We start from the raw sequence: 22,500 nt of genomic DNA on the forward strand, positions 1-22,500 counted from the left end.
TATAACAGCAGCAGGAAGCGTCATGCAGGACCACAGCAGCAGGCACCACCACCATCAGCAGAGACCTACACACAGGACCACGGCAGCAGGCACCACCACCATCAGCAGAGACCTGAGAGACGACAAAGCACCAACAACTCCGGGGAAGAGGATGAATTAGTGAATTATTAAGTAAAGTAAGATGTTTTATATTATTAGGAAAATAAGAACACGTGTCTTCAGTATTTAGTTACCTTTTCATTTTATTTTGAAAAATATTTTATTCACAAAAATGTTCAGCCTCCAAACCAACCTTTTTAATTTCTTAATTTAATTCAATTCACTTAAATAAATTAATTAAATCCTTAACCTTAGTCAAAAACAAAAAGATTAAACATTTGTATATATTTGATATACCCTCTGGCATTTACGGAAAGTCATGATAACAGAGATTTTTACATACATCTATGTATTGACATGACAATGTTTGTTTATTAATCAATTGTTTTTTTTATTTTATATGAGATCCTTGCTGTATTTATTTTTCTATAAATTGTTTTTTTTATTTGAAAAGTCTCTCAGGTGTTGTGTGATGTGTTAGTGTTTGACACTTTCTATAAAAACTGGATATTTAAATAAATAAAAATGTTAAAATAATATTCAACATTTCAGATTGAAGCCTTTCTCGGATGTTGCGTCACACGAACTTCATCCAATCAAGGCACACAAAGCGGTGACAGAACACTGTGGCGACCAATCAAAACGCCGTGTTTCCCAGTAGGGGGCGGGGTTTAAGCGCTGTAGCGGAGAGGAGGCGGAGGCGGTTCCTTTCCTGAAGTTAGCTCAAGTGTCCGCAGGACGACACCGACAGACTCCGCTAAAGTTTCTGTCCCGGTGCTCTCCCGCTCCAGACATGGCTCCCAGCGTGCAGCTGAAGGAGGCGATAGCCGATGTGCAGGAGGGGATCCGGGCCATCCTACTCGGACCCCCCGGAGCCGGGAAGGGGACTCAGGTGAGCTAACGGAGCTAACGGAGCTAGCTGTTAGCCGTGCAGCGCATGGCCGTTATGAGCATAGACATAATGGTTATTAGTGCGAGATGCTAATGCTAATGCTAACCTACCTGGACACACCTGAGCCTGACAGTGCTCATAAATGGGTTTTATTATTATTAAATACGTTCACCAGTGTCATGAAGGTGTTAATTAAATTATGTGTTATTGTGTAAACTCATTTTATTTCTGTTATTAGTTACTTTAGAGTCAAAAGTTAGCTTCTGACAACTTATGCTTTGTTTTTGCACCACTTTTATTATAAATAGAATGTCTTTATTGTCTTGTTTAGTATGGAGGACTAAACATGACTTAAGTCTCAATAAATAAATAAATAAATGCATAAATAAATAAATAGATTAATAAATGAATAAATGGGACATCCTACCTCATTAACACATGTGCGCAGAACTACAGAAGTAAATACATGTAGGTGGCAAATGTAGCAACAAATGTAAAGCATTTATTTATGCATATATATATTTATACCGGTAATTATGCATTTATTTATGTATTTATTGACACTCAAGTCATGTTTGGTCCTCCATAGTTTAGCAGCTTTGAAGGAATGGCAATTTAAATACACCAAAATATAAAATAGTAACTTTGTGACTCCCTGAAGTAAACAAAGCCTCTTTAAATGCGTTTTCTTATTCTTAAATACTTTCATCAGTGTCATGAAGATGTTAACTACTTTATGAGTTATTGTGTAAACTCATTGTATTACTGTAATTAGTTAATTTAGAGTCCAAAGTTCTGTCAACTTCTACTTTGTTTCTGCACCACTTACATTAGATTTCTTTGTCATTGTTTAGTGTGGAAGTCACAAAAAATAAATATAATGTATAAATAAATGCATGAATAAATGGGAAGTCCTACCTCATAAACATATGGACACATAAATACATAAATAAATAAATGTAGGTGGAAATTATGGGAATAAATGTAAAGCAGTTTTATTTATTTATGCCTTTTATGAAATCTTAGTCTTTAATCTTTATTGTTCACAATGTGGAAATTTGCTTTTGGCTTCAGCACATAAAATCACACGACGACACACGTTAAATAAGTAACATGTCATTCAGACACAAAGAGAGTAAAAGGTGATGTACGTAGCTCTAAAATGTCCTAGGATGTTTTCATGGATGCAATATTGTAATTGCATTCGGTATGAATGACTTCTTATCAATATTTTTTGTTGTTTTAGCCGCTCTATCCGTCTGTTAAGTCTCGAAATGTAATTTCCGTGTCCAACTCTCGTATTTCTACGCTGCAGTGCAGCGTTCCCTGTTGTTTGAACAGATCTGAGCCTTTAAAAACAACGTAATTCTTATTTTACCTCTTTCTTATGGATGAAAATGACATCTAACTGAAGAAAGAGGCGATCGTTATTGTTCACATGTTCGGCCGGTGTGTGTCTGTTTTGTTTCAACGCAGCTTTTGGACCCGGAAATCTTATTTTGAGAGGGTGTTACGTCAGACTGAACAGCTCTGTAGCGTCGTCCTGAGGGGAGTTTTTGAAATTCACTGCCCAGGGGGCGACTGGGATCAGATAAAACATGTGCTTTCCGTTCGGCTCTATGTTCATAAACACATCTCAGCCTTTTCTGCTCCCTCCCTGTGGTTTTACTTTACATTTTTATCATTTTTTACCAGTTTGGCTGTTTTTAACCCCAAGGTGACCAAACTATGTACATATATTAAATCACAGCACGCTTTCTACAAGAGCCTGAGACTGTAGACCACATCCAGAGAGTTCAATCCAATTTTCTGATACGATGCAAGTGCTGCATTGCTTTTAAAAAAATAACACAATAAATGTAAAAGTAAACGTTAAAGTTTGTAATTTGGAGGAATGAATGAATGAATGAATGAATGAATGAATGAATGGTTTCATATAATAAAAATTTACACTCAGCAACCGAAAAAGGAATAGGCTGCAGCCCAGGCCTTATTTTGGCCCTTTCTATACAATCCACTAAGAGAAAATAACCCAGAATATTAACATTTTACACAGTAATCCTTAATTATTTTCCATTTCAAGACTTTGACAGAGACACATTTTCATGTCATCACAGTTTGTTCAGTAGTTTAACTCCCAAAACTGAAACACATCTGTATTTAACATTTGTCCTCGCTTTTCATGTTTCAAAGACGCACAACCCCCTTAAATTATAATTTTGATCAACTTACTAACTATATTTGTATTTAGGATGTTACATCTTTACTGCCTTTTACTCATTTTATTACTCTTTGCACTGTTTTAATAGATTACTGTTGGATACAGTTTATGATGTCACTTTATTGCTATAGTTTATCTTATCCATCTTCATCTCGTTGAACTTGTACAATGATACTAAAGATGTTTTTTATTCAAAATAAATGAATGAAACGTTTGATTGACTGAGAATAAAAAAACAATAGTTAACTCTTCCCTGTTCATCTCGATGAGTTCAGACGCATGATTTTAGGTTTAAAGTGGCAGTTTGAGGGAAATGTGTCAATATGTGAAAAATCTCCTGTCTTTAAAAAAACATCAAAACAAGAGAAAGCTCCGGTGGAATTTAACTTTTCTGGTCAAACCAGCGCTTCAGGTCGATCCGCTGGAGATCAGGTACACTGTGTCTTTTGAAGCTGGTGAAAAATATTGTCGTCAACACAGCGACTAATATTGACAAGCGTTTCTATTTGACTAATGATCTGTGCAAACATCTGCACAGTGTCTACCAAAGGCAGCGAGAGGAGGAAAGTCCTTAAAGCATCGTTAGCCTTTTTATTCAACCAGGTTTGTCGCACTGAGATCAAACATCTGGATTTCAACAATTAACATTAAAGCACACGTGTGAGAAACATTCACATGAAAACATTTGCACAAAAAAACCCTGGACTTCACCACAGTTTAAATTCATTCAGTGTTATTTTGTCGTGAAGCTTCAGATCCGTCTGTAGATGTTTCATAACGTGTGTGTGTGTGTGTGTGTGTGTGTGTGTGTGTGTGTGTGTGTGTGTGTGTGTGTGTGTGTGTGTGTGTGTGTGTGTGTGTGTGTGTGTGTGTGTGTGTGTGTGTGTGTGTGTGTGTGTGTGTGTGTGTGTGTGTGTGTGTGTGTGTGTGTGTGTGTGTGTGTGTGTGTGTGTGTGTGTGTGTGTGTGTGTGTGTGTGTGTGTGTGTGTGTGTGTGTGTGTGCGTCACTCAAGAAGATCTGTACACACGTCTGAAGGACCTGAATTACAGCTTTATATCCGCCAAAAAGCGCCTTAAATCGGCAGCGTGGGAGCATTTTTCTACGAATGAGCAGGGAGTTGTTGAAGATAGATTTCCAGTTTGCAAAGCGCTGCGTCTCAAAGTGACTGCGATGGGTCCAACACTTTAAATATCTCCAAACATATTAGAGATAATCACCCAGCCCCTTTTATGCTCAAGTCCAACCAGTGAATGTTGCGTTACTGAGCTGAACGAAACCGCTTAAACTCAGCTGTTGGAGTTCACATGTTACTGTTTACTTTGAGTCTTGTGTGGATACGTAGTAGATCCTGGATGCAACTCCAGTTCTAGGAGCACCTGAACTTTCTATTTTCAATATAAAGCAGACGGATGTTTTATGTGCAGGACCAAAAGATGCTTGTGTGTCGAATAATAAATGCCCCCGTTAATTAAAATGAAAGCCGTGATATTTCGTCTGACAATAATGGTGATATCAAAATGTCACACTGTCACATCGCTAATCACTGTAATTCAAGATTCAAGATTCAAGAAGCTTTATTTATCCCGAGGGAAACGATTGTGCAACAGTTTCAATACAAAGATGGGAAAGGATCAGAGTAACAATAAGCATAAAAACATAATCAAATCAAAGTAAAGCTAACGTTATATAAATCAAACAATAACTAAATGTGACAGAGTGCAACAGACGTTGTGGTTAAACGCAGGTTTATACAATATACAACAATACGCAGCGTGCAGTTTAGCAGCAGATTGAAATAAAATAAGAACAAACTAAATAAGTGATAACAGTGACACACTACAACATACTGCACCTTAAAAGACGAGTCATCAGTTAAAAGCCTGAGATATTTAACAGTAACAATGCTGCTCTTCCTGTTCTTGAAGTAGTAAAAAACCTAAGTTTTGTTTGTTGATGCCGCCGACGGCTGTCCCTTTGTTCCACCGTGCACGTTTGTCGATTTTCTGTAGGAATCCGGTTTCACGATTATGTCAGTCAGGTTTGTTTCGTAACTTTGTCAGAACAGAAACCTAAAGTGTTGCCTCAAACTACAAAATGTCACAATGACCACCTTCAGGCGTGTCACATCTCAGCCTCGTCCCGTGCATGTTGAAGTGCACAGACAGCGCTCAGATCTGAAGTCCTCAGCAAAGCAGTCGGAGGATTCGCAGAATTACAAACACTTTATGCCTGGTTTGTTGTAAAGAAGCAAACAAGCGAATAAACAAACATCAGGTTTAAATCAATTCCCATTACATTCATCATTAAAGCAACCAACAATCCTTCTTTCTTCCCTTTTCTGTGATGTGTGTATATATATATATATATATAATTGATTTAAATAACTTTTTAGGCAACAGTAACCAGCATAGCAGGCAAAAGTAAACAGTGAGACCACCAGAAACACCTCAAATAGATGTCAGCAGCGTGTTTTAACAGGTATTTTGCCGACGTAGGGGAAGAAGTTAAACCTGCTGCGACGAGCCCCGCCACCGCTGGCGCTACAGACAGGAATGCTGCATTCATCTGCTTCTTCCTATTTCTTGCGATGCAAAGTCGTTCTTCCGACTTCGGTGTGTTGTGTTTTATTGCTGTGTTTAAACAGCACATTGACGCCTCATATTAGAGGTTCTGTCTCAGATTTATAAGACTCATTTTTCTGATTATTCTGACGCATGAATGCAACATAAGTCCAGTTTATTCAAAGTCTTTTAATACCAAACATGTCCAAAGTTTTCTCAGGTGAAGCCATGCACACAATGTAAAGGGCAATACTCTGACCACTTCCTGTTCTTCATCTTCCGTACTGAACTTGACTCATTCGGTGCGTTAACATGCAGTTTAAAAACGGGTTAAGGGCATACTCCGTGTTCTCAAACATCATGTAAACACTGTACCCCGGGTAAAAATGAACCTCTCCAAACCCGGTCAACAGACCTCGATAACTCCTTCAGTACCCCGATTATTCACGCATGTAAACGGCATTCTCGGATTACTATGGGGTTTCACGTCTGTGCGTGCTCCGTGGGTTATAACTCAACCTCCCCACTCGCGGTGGCTTTTAACCTGGAAATGGAATAAACCAGGAAGCAACGACACTGAAAACAACGTGAAAAAAACAAAACAATGGAGCGTTACCTTTAAACCGAGGGACGACTTCGCCACCGCAAGAAACATCACTACCAAGAAGACCTGTTTTTGTCGTAATTCTGTCCAAAAGTCGGTCGTTTGTGATTTTAACACCTGTGAACCAGTAATAAAGCGCATTCAGAGTAGCCGTATTTTTGAGGAGCGCCACCTACTGGACCGGAGGTCGAGTTACTCCGTCATTTTCCCGTTCAGCCCCCTTTCATGTCTACGACGGGAACTTCACTAATGTGATTATTGCCTTTAACGGGGTAAGGCCATTATTGGGTTACTGATGTGCACGTAAACGAACTGAGTGTGTAGAACAAAGTGAAAACCCTCCGTCTGATTTGTGGTGATAATTTCAAACCGTAATAACTCTTGAATCTCTCCCCTCCTCCCTGCAGGCCCCTCGGCTGGCAGAGCAGTACTGTGTTTGCCACCTGGCCACCGGAGACATGCTGAGGGCCATGGTGGCTTCAGGCTCTGAGCTGGGAAAGAGGCTCAAGGAGACCATGGACGCTGGCAAACTGGTAACGTTTCTGCTCGTCTGCTTACTCGTGATCTCCGTGTGTGTTTGTCTTCCTCGGCCCTTTGCGCCCTCTCTTTAACGCTGTGTTGTTTCAGCCCTTCATGTTCAGTCCCACGTGACTTCATGTCTCGTGTTTTATTTGTCCTCACTGACTCTTTTGCTCAAACATCTGAAACACACAAGACTGCAGTGCAACAAGTGTCACACTTCAAACCAAAGAACGAAGACGCACACTCTGCCTTTTGATTAAACGACTCCTTTTTATATTAAAGTTCCCACTTCATGACCAAAAGAACGAGGTCACGGGTACAAGCGGCCGAAATGTGTTTTCTCAGGAGGGGGGCTGGAGTCTCCCTTAGAGAGAGGGGGAGAAGTTCAGCATCCATGAGGAACTCGGAGTAGAGCCGCTGCTCCTTTGCGTTGAAAGGAGCCAGTTGAGGTGGTTCAGGATCATCTAGTGAGGATGAACCCTGGGCGCCTCCCTAGGGAGGTGTTCCAGGCACGTCCAGCTGGGAGGAGGCCTCGGGGAAGACCCAGGACCAGGTGGAGAGGTTAGATCTCCACACTGGCCTGGGAACGCCTCAGGATCCCCCAGTTAGAGCTGGTTAATGTGGCCCGGGAAAGGGAAGTTTGGGGTCCCCTGCTAAAGCTGCTGCCCCCGAGACCCGACCCCGGATAAGAGGCTGAAGATGAGATGAGATAAAGTTCCCACGGTCGTTGACTCTGTTCATGTCTCTCCTGTGCAGAGCTGTTGCTATGCAGAGTGGCAGATTACAGTGTGAACAGATCTTTGCACTTGCAGGTCAGTGATGATATGGTCGTGGAGCTCATAGAGAAGAACCTGGACTCGCCGCCCTGCAGGAAAGGCTTCCTGTTGGACGGATTCCCTCGCACCGTCAAACAAGCAGAGATGGTACGGACTTTATTTAATTTGTGAACTTAATACTGCATGGGTGTATTCTAGCTTTTTAAACTGTTTTATTCTAATGTATATAGATTAAATTCAACTTTATTTTAATGTATAAAGATGTTATTGATTTTTATTTGACCTTATTTGTATTTTTCTTATCACTTTTTTGCTTGTTTCTAAACTCTTGAGCTGCTGTAACATGTAATTATTTTAAATTATATTGGCCTGTCTCTAATAATAACATTAAAAAAGAAAATTAAAGACAAATTGTCAGTTATAAATAAATGCACCCATGTGCTATACATAAACAGTAAAACAGTTTTCTGTTATTTAACACTTCAGACATTCAGCTGATGTTTGTTCAAGTCATATTGGAGAAAAACTGGATGAAAAGAAAGAATCTTTTTGTACTGAAACAATAGAGATCAGTCACGCCTCACGTTTGTCTGTTGCAGCTGGACGACCTGTTGGACAAGAGACGCGAGCAGCTCGACTCTGTGATCGAGTTCGCCGTCGATGACTCTCTGTTGGTCCGCAGGATCTGTGGCAGGTGAGAGGATTAATTATTCAAGACCAGAGAAAGGGATCCGCTCTGTGTTTTATTTCCCAGGCACAACAATAGTTTATAAGAGTAAGAATCGGCCGGAGCAGGTCGATTTGATTCATGTGAACAGAAGCATCTGGATCTGTGAGATGCTGGAGAGAAGTGGAGCGTAAACGCATGTGATAACAGAAGCGGCGGCCTGAGAGCCCGATCGCAGGTTAAGTGTAATTCCTGCGCAAAATCATCCCTTGGTCTTTTTCGGCACTTGCATTCATCAAATAAACCATTGAGACAGTCCCAGAAATCTGGGGAGAGTCGCTAACATCTGCACGTGGCTAACACTGATTAGCTCGGGGAAGCACGGTGAAGGCATTAAAACGTCTTTTTTAACCACTAATGCTGCTCAAAATAACAGCAAACCTCTGCAGCAGCATGAGAAGAGTCCCTACACACAAACAAAGCACCAATGGGCTCCTTCCTTTGGGATTGACTTTGCTAATCCACTTGAATGGACTTTACTATGAGAGGAGCTGGTACAGGGGCCAGTAGGTAAGTCTTTAAAACACTCTTTTAATAAACTCTGGGTTCACTTACTGCGTTGTTGCTGCTTTGTTTTCTGTGTAGGGACTCTTCCCATGCTGCTGCAGAGGTTTGGTGTTATTTTGAGCAGAATTAGTGGTTAAAAAAGACCTTTAAATGCGTTCACCGTGCTGCCTCGAGCTAATCAGTGCTAGCCACGTCTGGCTGTTAGCGACTCTCTAGGATTTCTTTGTTTAGTAGTTCATACACGAAAAAAACTGTCTCAGTGGCTTATTTGATGAATTTAAGTGCCGAAAATGAGCATGGGATGATTTTACGCCGCAATTACACTTTTAAAAAGGTCGTCGTGTCCGTCCCCTATCAAAGCTGCAGAATAGCGAAGCTGCTCAGAACCACGCTGTACTTTTAAACCTTAGTGAATATCAGAATGATGCAACACAGGATTTTATAGCGATGATTTATTATCATGACCATTATAAATGACTTCCTCTAAAGTCAAACGGGCAACAAGCAACCTCACAGTGAAATACATGAGCTTTTAAGAAAGGTGACCTTCTCTTTTACGCGCCAGGAACCAATGAAGTGTTTGGTGTTATCCAGAGGTTGCGTTCGGCTTTCTTGTCTTCTGTCATTTTGACTTCTGTCGTTGCAAAAAATCAAATTTCCGACTGTAGGAGCCTGCTGGATATCCTTGTTAACATTATCAGGCTGCCTTTTCTCTTTAGGTTTAAATAAATGCAGCCAAACAAGTGCTTTTGTTTCATACTTTGACACCAAATTCTGCTCCGTGGTCTCTCAGTTAACTCTCCTCCTCCTCCTCCTCTTCCTCCTCCTCTTCCTCCTGCTGCTGCTGCACAGCGCAGACACCCTGTCTGAAATACAGTTACGGTAGATCGCCCTCAGTGTTCTTACCAGTCAAAGTGACGGACGGCCTTCAGATTTTCCCATCATTGTTTAAAAAAAACAACCTGTCAATGATGAAAAATATCCGGTGAACTCGACCTCTGGTGTGATGTGATGAGGACGCGTGTATGCTCTGATAAATGTTGATATTTTGAGCCGGCACTGATTCATCTGCCTCAAGAGGAAGCAAACTCTTCACAACAGCTTAAATAAGGTGTTTACATAACTGCTCTGAAACAGATTATAACTGAAGCCGACCCACACACTGAACATGCAGACGTGTCGGCGTTTTTACAAAACGAGTGTGGTGAAATCTTTTATTATTAGTGTTTGTTTGTTATTGCAGCACAGCGTCTGTCCTCCTTTCACAACCACAACGCTTGATCGTCCGTACACCACGCTGAAAAGAAGCCACAGCTAGCTCGCAGAGCCTGCGGGGTCTTTTGTGAGGACATTGGCTGCTTTTTCAAGCCCAAGTAGGACAAGGGCATTATGTGGGATGTGAAAAGGACAGTTAAGTAGTTAGTGAGTCACTGTGGGCTGTCTCGCCCTCATCTGTCCGCGCGCTCTCTGATTTCTTTTCCGTCCTTGTTCTGTCCTCCTCCACCTCCTCTTCAACGTCTCCCCTCCGTGTCCCCAGACTAATTCATCAGCCGAGTGGCCGCTCCTACCACGAGGAGTTCAACCCCCCCAAAGAGCCCATGAAGGATGACGTAAGTACTTTCACTATCAACCCACGTAGAAATCACTTTTGGCTCAAACTGCCACCGACCTAAACCCGCCGCCAAGATGCAAAGTGGTGACAATCAGTCATCTTCAGACTGAAGTCCTCTGACGTGATCTGAACGTATAAAATATGTTTGTGACGTCGACTCTTCATTAAGTAACATTGAGATGCTTCTGGTTAAAAGGTCGTCATCCTTTGATTCATTTATTAAATCTGGAAAATATCACAAAAGAGCAGATGAAGGGACTCTGAGTTAGAGAAGATGTCTTTTTAAATATTGTTACATTAAGTGTATTTCCCTGCTAGACAGGATTTCTGTTTGGTGGCAGCCATGTGGGACATTTACAGTGGAAGCGGGAAGTTGATTTAATTTTTGGGGGGGGGGGGGGGGGGTTTGGAGATCAGGGTCAATTCTGCCAACATTAGGTCGTAAAAAGGAGATTTTCAGCAGAGAAGTAAAAGTACTTTTAATTGGCCTTAAATTTGCAGCTCACATTACAATAAAAACTACAAAATGTACTAAATAAGTGTAATGTGTGAAAGTTATTATACTGTCCTTGAGTCTGACCTGGCAACGCAGAAACACATGAGCTATATATGAAATCGGGGGATTAGTGGACAAAATTACTAATCAGGGGCACAGCGGGAGAAAGGAGGAAATGATTACACTTTATTATAAATATATATATTTATTGAGTGAGGGTGTTTTTTAGAAGTTAATCTACCAAATCATAATAATATGGACAGAGAAGACGTTTGGTCAGCGCAGAGGAGTCGTGACTTTCCGGGACATTAGAGAGCCAGCCTCTAAATGAGTCAAATTAATTAACAACCTAATGCTTCGTCCATACTCTTCACAGCCAGATGAGCTGCAACTTTGTTCGTCTTGTCTTCTGTGACTGCCTGGCTGTTTTTTTTAGTTTCAATGTGCTTTAGTGCATCAGCTCCAGTAAAAACAGTCCGCTGCCCCCATGTGTTACATGTGACACTAACAAAGCAGCACGCTGTCCTCTGGCTTAGAAAGGCTGTGATTTCTCCTGTTTTGTATCCGGAGGGATCCAGTGACACTCGATCAGGGTACCGTGTGAAACCAGACACTAAAGAGAAGATATTCCCTTATTGGTCCCACATGTGGGAAATGTCCTTATTACAGCAGCAAAGTGGATAGTAAACACAGAAGAAGCATCAATGAGAAACAATACATTATAACAAGCAATATAAACAAGGAGATACAGAAAAATATGAACACTATAACACAGGGAAATAAAAATTACAAGAATAATAAGAACAATATATGCAATATTTTTAAATTTACACCGTGGCACAGGGGAAATGTTAATATTGCACATTGACTGAGATTGAAAATCAGCTTGAGTGAAATATTTCAGTTACACTATTAACATTATAGTGCAGTTATTGCCAGTTTTTGTGTGTGTGGTCAACTGAGAACTCATCCGTCTTATTGGGGAGAGATCTCACGTTCCCCATGATGACGGACGGGACGACGGGTCTGAATCTCCTCCTCCTGGCGCGGGGCTCAGCTCCGGCACGGCTCCCCCGTCTCCTCCTTAAGTTCACGGGAAACATGGGGTCTCTCGTGGGGCAGCACCGCTGTGTTACGCAGCGCCAACAGCTGATCCCCACTGTAAACAATATGGCCATGGCTGCGACCGGGGACGTAAACGCTGCTAAAAACAAAAAAAAGGCCAAAGCAAACACGGTGACTTTGGTCTCTACACAAACACGTAAAAAATATATTAAAAGTAGTAAAAGAGATAAAAAGACCACGGAAAGAGCTCAACCGTGAGCGATGACGGCTGTAACAGCTGCCACTAGAGCGGCACCGTCTTGGTATTGCACAGAGCCTTGATCCTCAATGTTGAAACGGCGTCATCCGTCTGATTTCTTTCTTTTTGTCCCTCCTCTCATGTGTTTTCTCTTGTCTGCACTCAGCTGACCGGCGAGCCTCTCATCCGCCGCAGCGACGACAACGAGAAGACGCTGCACTCCCGCCTGGAGGCCTACCACCGGCAGACCGTCCCTCTGGTGCAGTACTACAGCGCCAGGGGCCTGCACACGGCCGTCAACGCCTCCCTGAGCCCAAACGTCGTCTTCGCGTCCATCGTAGCTGCCTTCTCCGCTGCCACGGAAACGCCCGCCCGTGCCGTCGCCTGTAAAGACCAAGTGTTCTTCATTTAAAACCTTTCTTTTTCTCCTCCTTCCTGTTTCCCCTTCAACGGCTTTCTTTTTTCCCTCTTCAAGAGCGGAGATTATACAAGAGTTGATGATGTCACGGCGGCAACAAAATGTAACTTGGCGAGATGTAAACTTTGAAGACGGAGACTCAATGTGGCGTCAGCAGTTCACCAGCGTGATCCCTGTTGTAGAAACAGAAAGGATTTTTGTCACGATGTCTGAACAACAACGTAGAACTGAACGCTTGGCTGCTTCTGCTTTTCATTAAACGTAGAAATAAGATGCAACGTTTTGACGTTTTGCAGCAGAATGCACGTTTTTCAGGAGATGCTTTGCACCAGAAGGTGTGTGAAACACATTGACCTTTTGTTTGCCTTCGCTGGACAGGTTTGCTCTTGTTTAATCGATGACTTTTGCCCTTTTCACTTCCTCCTCCTCTTGACTCTCACGCACATACTGTAGATCTCTCTTCCTCTTCAACTCCTTAAAGGTGGAAACGCATCAGAAGCAGCAGGGATGCATTATGTAACCTGCCAGCTGCCTTTTAATACTCCTCAATTGGTTTTAATTTGGAGCACTGAACCAAAGCGGTTGGTTTTCATTAGTTATCTGCAATAAACTGTTTTGAGGGAGAAGAACATGATGCAAGTTAGCTTCAAACTAAGACAGAACTAATGAAACCCTAAATTAAAAGTATTTATTGATATAGTATTTAATTATTTAAAAATATATATTTATATATTTGTGCCATTTTACTCAAAGTCGTGAGGCAAAGCTGTGGAAGAGGCCGGTGCATGCTGATCTGAAAACAGTAAGTTAGTTATTTGAGGTCGTGTAGGCTTTTTCTAAAACCCCTGAGCAAAGATTGCACTCCTTTTTTCATTTAAGAGTCGTAACTCCTGAACACGAAACATGCGGACATGATGCACGTATTTTTAGATTCAGTGTGACGTACACACGATATCCTGCCGTGCACATGTGCTAATCAATGTCCATAAATCCACCGAGAAATCAAAGCAACAAAGACGATCCTTTTAACTCCAGAACTTAACAATCATCACGATGGTTAAGATTCCTTCTGTAACTGAATGATCCTGTTTTCTTTACATCCCTGCGTACACCGCAAACAGGAAGTTCTAACGGCTAATTCTGCGAACCTTTTTACCGGGGGTTAGGGGGGCGCAGGTGTCTTGATTTTGTTTGGGGAGGCCGCCACAGAATCAGACTTTTAAAAAAGCTCCTGGTCCACATTCAGCCGACTGTAGAAGAGACTGGTCTGGTGTCACTCATTAGAAAGTAGTTCAGCAGCAGGTTTAAGGCTACGCTTACACGTGGCCGGTTATTTTCATCAACGGACATTTCGCTGTCTCCGTTGTCAAAAATAACATCATGCGTACCTGTCCGTGTTTTATGTCAGCCAATGATCCATGTTCACAACAGCCAAATTAAAATGGAAACATGGGTCGCACCAATGACGCATGTGCAACTGCTGGTGCATACTGTGACATCGGCTGCTGGAAACTCAGTTTTTTTTTCTGTTTACATGCAAACGTGCAACCGGAGTTTAGCAAAATCTCCACTCTGGTCAGAGTTTTAGAAAGAATCGTTCGCTTGTGTGTAAACGAAGGGCACAAACGCAGGAAAATATATGTGTCTCAGACCTAACTCGAATGACGAATCAGGGGTTCAAATGAGGCATCAGTTACTGTGACCTGCCTGTGTGTCCTCTGTGACGTCTCCCCCTGGACGTACTTCCCTTTCATCATCCATCAGTATAACCTGCTGCCTCCTTCTCCTCCACGCTCCGCTCTCACGTTTAAGAGGCCGTGCTGCTTGAAAATGAACTCTGCGTTTGATTGATTCGGCTGATTGTTAAATCAATATGCACTTCACTGTTACTGTGAAGCAGACTGTACTGCGTTTTCACTGGAGCAGCTGAAATCTGTTCTGCAGAACCTTAACGCTGTGTGACGTCTGCAGCTCGACGCGATCATTAGTTTAACAAGCTCCTCTTCTTATTGCGTTTGTTCGTGATCGCCTCCTCTCATCTTAGTCCCTCCCACCAAAATTAAAGAAACGAGAGGTTTACAAAGTTTTGGTTGCAACATGCTGCTTTTCTTTCCTTCTGGTGGAAGATATGATTTCCTAGTCTGTCTGATAGGGTTCTTTTTACAGGTGCTGGAAATCCTTGAAAACACTTAAATGTGGTGTTTTTCAAGTTTTGTAAAGTGCTTGAAATCCTTCTATTGAATCACATAGTTTGTTGTTTAAAGCTCAGTTACATTTAATTCAATGTGAAGAAGTGCAATAATGAGTACACCGTATGTACTGTATATAAATATGTAATTTACCATGGCTGTAAGGGGCTTGAAAAGTGAAGTGAAGGAACCCTGATTATAACAAAGTGTTTCTGAGAAGCTAGATGTGTCAGATATACGCGTCCGCATCCCTGCTGCTCATTTCGATCGTCCTATAAAAATGTATAACATGGCTTGTTAAAGAAAAGTTGTAATGTACGGAGCCCATGAAGGCTCACACATCCTTTCTGGGGAGACTGCTTCAGTTCTCCTGCAATGTTTTGTGCCACGCACATTTTTCTTCTTCTTCTTCCTGCTCCATCTTGGCATTACGCACGACCGTCGGTGTGTTTGTCTTCATTAAATAGAATATAATAGTCTTTATTGTCATTGTACATGTACAAAAACAGTGAATGCAGTCCTTTTTAGCAAAATAAATATAAAGGAGCCTTTAAAAGTCACTAGAAAAATATATATAAACGAGGTCAACGCACGAATCACAGGCGTGTGACACAAACGAGACATTCACTGCACGATTCATCTGTAAAACTCAAAACTCAAGTTGTATGAGTGCAGTTTTGGCTTTTTTAGTAAACGTGCAAAGAAAATTAAATATAAAGGTGCCTTTAAAAAGTCACTATAAAAATATATATAAACATAGTCAAAGCACAAATCTCAGGCGTGCGACACAAACGAGACATTCATTGAACGATTCATCCGTAAAACTCAAAACTCAAGTTTGGCTCTTGTGTGAAAAATGTTTCGGAGTGTATTTTGTTCTTTTAACTCATTATGTACGTTGTTAATAAATCATGTGACTCAAGCCGCTCCAGTGAAACCGTAAAACTCCCGGTCCACACTGCAGCTGAGCTGAAATAGACTTACGGCTCAGACGGAGGGGGAAAAGAAAAGTGTTGGAAATAGCAGAACACATTGCGGGGAAACACCAAAGCAGTCCCCTCAACATATCATCTCTGTATTCAAATGTAGAGCGCTTCTGAAGCACATTTTTTTTATGAAGTCCCCTGTACCTAATGTGAAGTTTCTTTGGAAAATGTGATTTTTTTTATCAGCGTCTGGAGTTCAGAGGCCTGTTAGACGAACACATTCCCTTTTTTTTTTATTTATATCAGTGACATTGAAACTCAAAGACGGGACGCTGCAGTTTGAAGAGACGAGCCGAAGGACGTTTGTCTCTCAAACCATCAGGAGGGAATGATTTTCTTTCTGCGGCTCCCAAAGGCGCCCTTTTACCTGCCTTTTGTTCCGTGTGCGTGCACTCGGAGCACTTGTGTTTCGTTCTACAGACGTATTCTCCCGGCACGATGGGAGCTGGGAAAAAAAATAATCTTAAAAACGGACATTTTGGAGCCTCTGCACGCTCCCCCGACATCTGGCTTTTAAAGAACTCTCCTTGAATCCTCTCTTCCTCCTTGACCTTCTCCTTTCCTCCCGGCTCTGTTCGTCACCTGGTGTTTGTGTTCTGTGGAAACATCCTGCATGCAGACTGTGTCACCTGCACTTTCCCTTGAATGCTGATGTGTTCGTATCCTCTCGGGGGCTGTTGAGATGAAAAACAATGGCAGATGTTCAGCGGGCCCACTGGGCAGATTTCTGTCTTACTCGGCTCGACGAGACGGTTTCATGCTAAATGTCCTTTGTTTTTCCACCCTGTGCTCAATTACGCTTCACTTCCTTTTTATGTATCACTCTTTGAAAGCTGTGAACGTGAAGATTTAGAAACCTGTTTGTTGTTTTCACCCTTAAATGAATGTGATTTTTTAATTGTGCACTTTACATGGATAGTTCAGATATGAAGTGTGGTTGTATGAGGTACTTATTCACAGTCAGCGTGTTAACTCCAGTTTATAGAAGCAGGCATGAAGCTAAACAATGTGCTGCTGTAGATGGGGGGCTCATCTCATCTCATCTTCAGCCGCTTATCCTGGGTCAGGTCGCGGGGGCAGCAGCTTTAGCAGGGGACCCCAAACTTCCCTTTCCCGGGCCACATTAACCAGCTCTAACTGGGGGATCCCGAGGCGTTCCCAGGCCAGTGTGGAGATCTAATCTCTCCACCTGGTCCTGGGTCTTCCCCGAGGCCTCCTCCAAGCTGGACGTGCCTGGAACACCTCCCTAGGGAGACGCCCAGGGGACATCCTTACTAGATGCCCGAACCAGCTAAAGCGTATATTAGTCACCTAAAAAAAGGTTAAGTCTACGCTATATTTAGAATATTTTTACCACTTTAACGTGCCGTCAGACAGCCCGGTTTAAGTTTACACAGGGGGAACTGAAGCTGTTCTATGTTCTCGTCAAAGCCACCAGACTCCTTTGACAAAAACATTAATTTTACCTCGCAGAACACAGGAGCTGCTGGTCCAATGCTGCCTCATTAGGGTAATCTGTTTGTGCTTTTGTGTGACTTTGGTGTTTTTTAAGGGTTAAGAGCTAATAAAACTAACAAACTAGCAGACAGAGGCAGCGGTGGACCTGCAGCTCTTGTGTTCGAGGTGAAATTACTTGTTTTGTCAATGGAGTCTGGTGGCTTTGACGAGAGCACCATCAGCAGTACTTTTTCATCTTCTCCAAACAGGGAGAAGACGGACCACCCTGACTATAGATAATTACCTCAAACAACCACACGTAAAAACCAGACTCCTCCTCTTTAAAGTGAACGCTGGCGCCCTAAATGCACTCGGAGATGCACAGCAGCTTGTTTGATTTCCTCTGCAATTCACCCCAAAACCTTTCTCTCTCCTTTCTCTTGCAGCTGGTTGAACGCTGAGCTGCTCCATTCCCACCGAGGCGACGGATTGGATCTGGCAAAAGGTCCCGGGTGGGTGGGACAGACGAAGGGGGGTGGTGGTCAGAAAGTAGAGGGAACCCTAAGACTTTCTATAAGTTATGGTTGATGTTGCGCAGCTGTGGAGCTCGTGGTCATTTTATTCCTCGTGTTTCCCCTTCTAATAAATATCATGCTTTCCTACGATCATCATATTTTTGTGCACCTTGTGTTTCTTTTTCTCCAACTCAAGAAATCCTCACACCTGAATGAGCGGCTGCAGGTTAAAATAACAGACTTGTTTCGTGATTTGGGCGTTTTTCTGCCGAACAGACGACGAATACAGACACAGATTTCTTTTTTGATGTTTGGAGACAAGATTTGTCGCCCTTTAACTTTTGCAAGGAAAGGAAACTTCTCAATATTTACCAGCTTAACTAGTTATGATCTCAAATATGTGCAATATGAAACAGTAGATCATGTGTGTCAAAGTGATCCAGTAAAGGGCCGTGTGGCTGCAGGTTTTCATTCCAACCAAGCAAGAACACACCTGACTCGACTTACTCCATCACCTGAACTGTCTTCACACAGTTGACTTGTTGGACCAGGTGTGTTTTTGATTGGTTGGAATGAAAACCTGCAGCCACACGGCCCTTTACTGGATCACTCTGACACCCATGCACTAGATGATCAGACGTCTGAGTGGTTTGGAGAGGGGATAAAGTTTGCGACAGACTGAAAATCACACAAAATACTGTCTGAGATCATCTGTATTCATGCTAGGGAAGAATAATCTCCATGTTTACCAATGTTACTACTTATGATCTGAAACACTTGATGGTTTGACACTTGCATGAGAAATTAAGGGCAGATTGAGCAACGTGTGCTGAAGTTACAGCAACTTCCTTAAAGTAAAGAAGAGACTGTGCTAAAAGTTTGCTGTTACAACTTATTATTCACTTTTACTAAGAAACCAAGCTCAGTTACTTTGTGCTAACGAACACTTTCAAGAACGTTTTTATGAACTCAATAAAAACACATTTACAGAATTTTGTCTTAAATTAACAGTGAAGTTAATTTAAAAGAGACGTGTGTTGCAGGAAAAACTGTGTGAGTCTTTGGGGGGAAATAGAAAATGACTGACCAAACGACCCGAGTTACATGACTTATAAAAAAAAAACACATTTTAAACATGAACCTATATTTGAATGTATTATTTGCATTAAACCAGTTTTTTTTTTGTTTTTCACACATTCAAAAATAATATTGATAAAACAGTTTCAAACAAAAACAAAAGCTGTGGAAAATGCTAAAAAAAATGCTGCACTCAATTGAAATTAATTGATTGAAATTTTTGTTTCAAATATATATATATAATAAAATTAAAACAAATAATAATAAAGCAAAGTGATTTTACCATTGCAAACTGAAAAAAACAAACCATGACCACTCCATTTCTGTAACAGGACTGAGTTTTTAGCAGAATTGGAAAGTAAATTAAATGTAGCCACATAGCATCAATAAAACTACTTCAAATAAAGAGAACATTATAAAATCTAAACAATGCTGTAGGTAAGGACTGGACGTTGCTTTTAACCTTCTCATTTATATTGTCAACATGAACAAATACATAGCAAACAGAGAAAAGTTAGTTTGGACTCGGATGATGCTGCTTCCTGTTGTGCTTTGAGGGAAACCTGGGGACTTAAATGTGTATTTTAACTAATATAATGTTAATTTTGGATGAGAAAAATGTTTTAAACTGGAACTAAAGTCACACTTTAGCCATCCGTGAGGAACTCGGAGTAGAGCCGCTGCTCCTTAGCGTTGAAAGGAGCCAGTTGAGGTGGTTCAGGATCATCTAGTAAGGATGAACCCTGGGCGCCTCCCTAGGGAGGTGTTCCAGGCACGTCCAGCTGGGAGGAGGCCTCGGGGAAGACCCAGGACCAGGTGGAGAGATTAGATCTCCACACTGGCCTGGGAACGCCTCAGGATCCCCCAGTTAGAGCTGGTTAATGTGGCCCGGGAAAGGGAAGTTTGGGGTCCCCTGCTAAAGCTGCTGCCCCCGTGACCCGACCCCGGATAAGAGGCTGAAGATGAGATGAGATGAAGTCACACTTTAACACAAAAGATAAGATTTCTGAAAGGTTCTGATTGTATTTCTTAGTGAAAGTAAAAACTGAAAGTACAAAATTATTTGCATGAAAAAGTACTTTAAGAAGTGAAAGTTGTTATGAGTCAGAATAAAGTATAAAATATCATTGATGCATTAATGTGTTCATCAGGTTAATGCTGCAGCTGGTATATATAATATGACGTCATTATTAATGTATTAGTTTGTATGAAGCAGAATAATAAATACACCAGCTGAACTTCCTGAAGGGGCGCTGACGTCACGGCGGGGCGGGGCTTCCTTGTGACGTCGCCGAACGGGGCTTTCCTCCATGACGTCAGAGGGCGGTGGAGCAGAGAGAGAGAGAGAGAGAGAGAGAGAGAGAGAGAGAGAGAGAGAGAGAGAGAGAGAGAGAGAGAGAGAGAGAGAGAGAGAGAGAGAGAGAGAGAGAGAGAGAGAGAGAGAGAGAGAGAGAGAGAGAGAGAGAGAGAGAGGGGAGCTGCGGAGATTACCGAGAGTTTCTGCGCTGCGCTCCCGGGGCACAGGAAGACCAGAGGCCGCTGTCACCTACCAGGAGCCCCCGCCCCTTCCCCGAGCACCAGAGGACAGAGGCGGGCACCGGACCCGAGGACTGTTACCGTTTTTTTTTTACCGAGACACTCGCGGAGGAGGAAGCACCGGAGCGGCCGCCGCATCGCTCCCCAGCCTCTCCTGTCGAAGGGATCCGGGGTCTGAGCAGGGTAAGTGCCCGGCGCTGAACCCACCTCTGCTGCGGGATCTCTGCCTCACATGTCGGGGATTTTAATGAGCTGCACGGGTTAAAATAAGAATAGGGAGTGCTGCACACATGAAGCCTGAAATGTCATTTTTTATGATTATTCCCATGACAGTGAGATGATCTGTCAGGAGGGTCACCCACCCAAAAATACCCCGGCAGACCGAGAGGAAGAGCCTCATAAAACATGCAGATGGAGGGATGGTGCATGCCTCACGCTGCTGCATGTCTGAAAATAATCAGAAACTATATAAAAAATCAGAAATGTCCTCAGCTACAGTCACTGTAAGTCATCCAGGATGTCTTAGGAGTTAAAATCCCCTGCCCCTCCCCATGTTTCTCCACTGTTTTAGGACATTTAACTGTAAAAAAAAGGAAGAATAAAACATTTTCACTGTAGTTTAAATGTTTAAAAAGACAGAAGTCATGTTCCTGATCCTGTGAGAGGAGGAGCTCACTAACACCCCTCACAGGGATCTTATTATAATCATATTTATGTGGATTTATCTGTGGTTTTATGCTCTTAAAGGTGGAAAACGGTGTGGTTTTATGCTCTTAAAGGTGGAAAATGGTGTGGTTTTACATATTTTTCCTGCCTCGTAATGTTTTCCTAACCTTTGTGACAAGACAACATATAAAATGTGCTTTTTTATGTTAATATTGGAGCCCTAAAACACTAATAAATGCAAAATACATCAAAAACTGCAGGTAAAAAACAGCCTGCGTTAAAGTAAAGTATGTCAGAGTGTAATTAAATACCAGTTGAGTTGTAATCGTCTCTATTGTGGTGGATGATAAAGGTAGAAGGTGGATTTGTTCAGTTTTAACACGTGACGAGTGTCTGATGGTCATTATTAACGTTTGTTTTGGATGGAAATCAACGTTTTGACCATTTGGAAAGAAACAGATAAATGTTCTTTTATGATTTAACGTCTGATTTAATACGGTCGGACGTGTCAAACATCACCCAGGCATCTTTTAATCTCCTAATCTGACACCTGGAGCTCAACCAAGACGAATGCTAACACAACACACACGCTGGGGCGAGAGTTCAATAAGATCATTTATCGTCTTTCACTGGAATCGCATCGACATCGCGATCGTCTGAATTTACAAGTGTGTAAGGAGACAAGGAGACAAGTGTTTAAGGAGATAAGTGTTTAAGGAGACATGGGTTAAAGGAGACAAGGGTTTAAGAAGACAAGGAGATAAGTGTTTAAGGAGACAAGGACACAAGGAGACAAGGGTTTAAGGTGCCAGGACACAAGGAGACAAGTGTTTAAGGAGACAAGGAGATGAGGAGACAAGGGTTTAAGGAGGTAAGGACACAATGAGACAAGGGTTTAAGGAGACAAGGACACAAGGAGACAAGGGTTTAAGGTGCCAGGACACAAGGAGACAAGTGTTTAAGGAGACAAGGAGATGAGGAGACAAGGGTTTAAGGAGGCAAGGGCACAAGGGTTTAAGGAGACAAGGACACAAGGAGACAAGGGTTTAAGGAGACAAGGACACAAGGAGACAAGTGTTTAAGGAGGTATAAAGGTATAAGTGGTGGATTTGTTCAGTTTTAACACGTGACGAGTGTCTGATGATCATTATTAACGTTTGTTTTGGATGGAAATCAACGTTTTGACCATTTGGAAAGAAACAGAAAAATGTTCCTTTATGATTTAACGTCTGATTTAATACGGTCTGAAGTGTCAAACATCACCCAGGCATCTTTTAATCTCGTAATCTGACACCTGGAGCTCAACCAAGACGAATGATAACACAACACACACGATGGGGCGAGAGTTCAATAAG

General features: G+C 42.1%; 2 protein-coding genes across 4 annotated transcripts in view; both read left to right on the top strand.

Annotated features, from left to right (window-relative positions):
- Nucleotides 1-801: 801 nt before the first annotated feature.
- Nucleotides 802-18,024, top strand: ak2 (adenylate kinase 2; the record flags this gene model as incomplete). Of its 2 annotated transcripts, XM_083925033.1 has the most annotated exons (7): nucleotides 802-991; nucleotides 6,786-6,911; nucleotides 7,713-7,823; nucleotides 8,276-8,370; nucleotides 10,448-10,520; nucleotides 12,488-12,707; nucleotides 17,798-18,024. In XM_083925033.1, the coding sequence occupies exons 1-7, from the start codon at nucleotides 893-895 to the stop codon at nucleotides 17,803-17,805; spliced, it is 732 nt and encodes a 243-aa protein (XP_083781159.1). In that variant the 5' UTR covers nucleotides 802-892. The 2 variants fall into 2 exon arrangements, with proteins under 2 accessions (XP_083781159.1, XP_083781158.1); XM_083925032.1 differs by lacking the exon at nucleotides 17,798-18,024 and having other exon boundaries at nucleotides 12,488-12,733.
- Nucleotides 18,025-20,416: 2,392 nt separating this feature from the next.
- Nucleotides 20,417-22,500, top strand: part of rnf19b (ring finger protein 19B) — a 43,551-nt gene continuing 41,467 nt past the window's right edge. For both annotated transcript variants that reach the window (XM_083925604.1, XM_083925605.1), the window contains exon 1: nucleotides 20,417-20,662. The gene's annotated coding sequence lies outside the window, so the exon portion shown is untranslated. The remainder of the gene's footprint in view (nucleotides 20,663-22,500) is intronic.

Source organism: Echiichthys vipera (genome assembly GCF_963691815.1).
Source record: "Echiichthys vipera genome assembly, chromosome: 13".
Lineage (NCBI taxonomy): Eukaryota > Metazoa > Chordata > Actinopteri > Perciformes > Trachinidae > Echiichthys > Echiichthys vipera.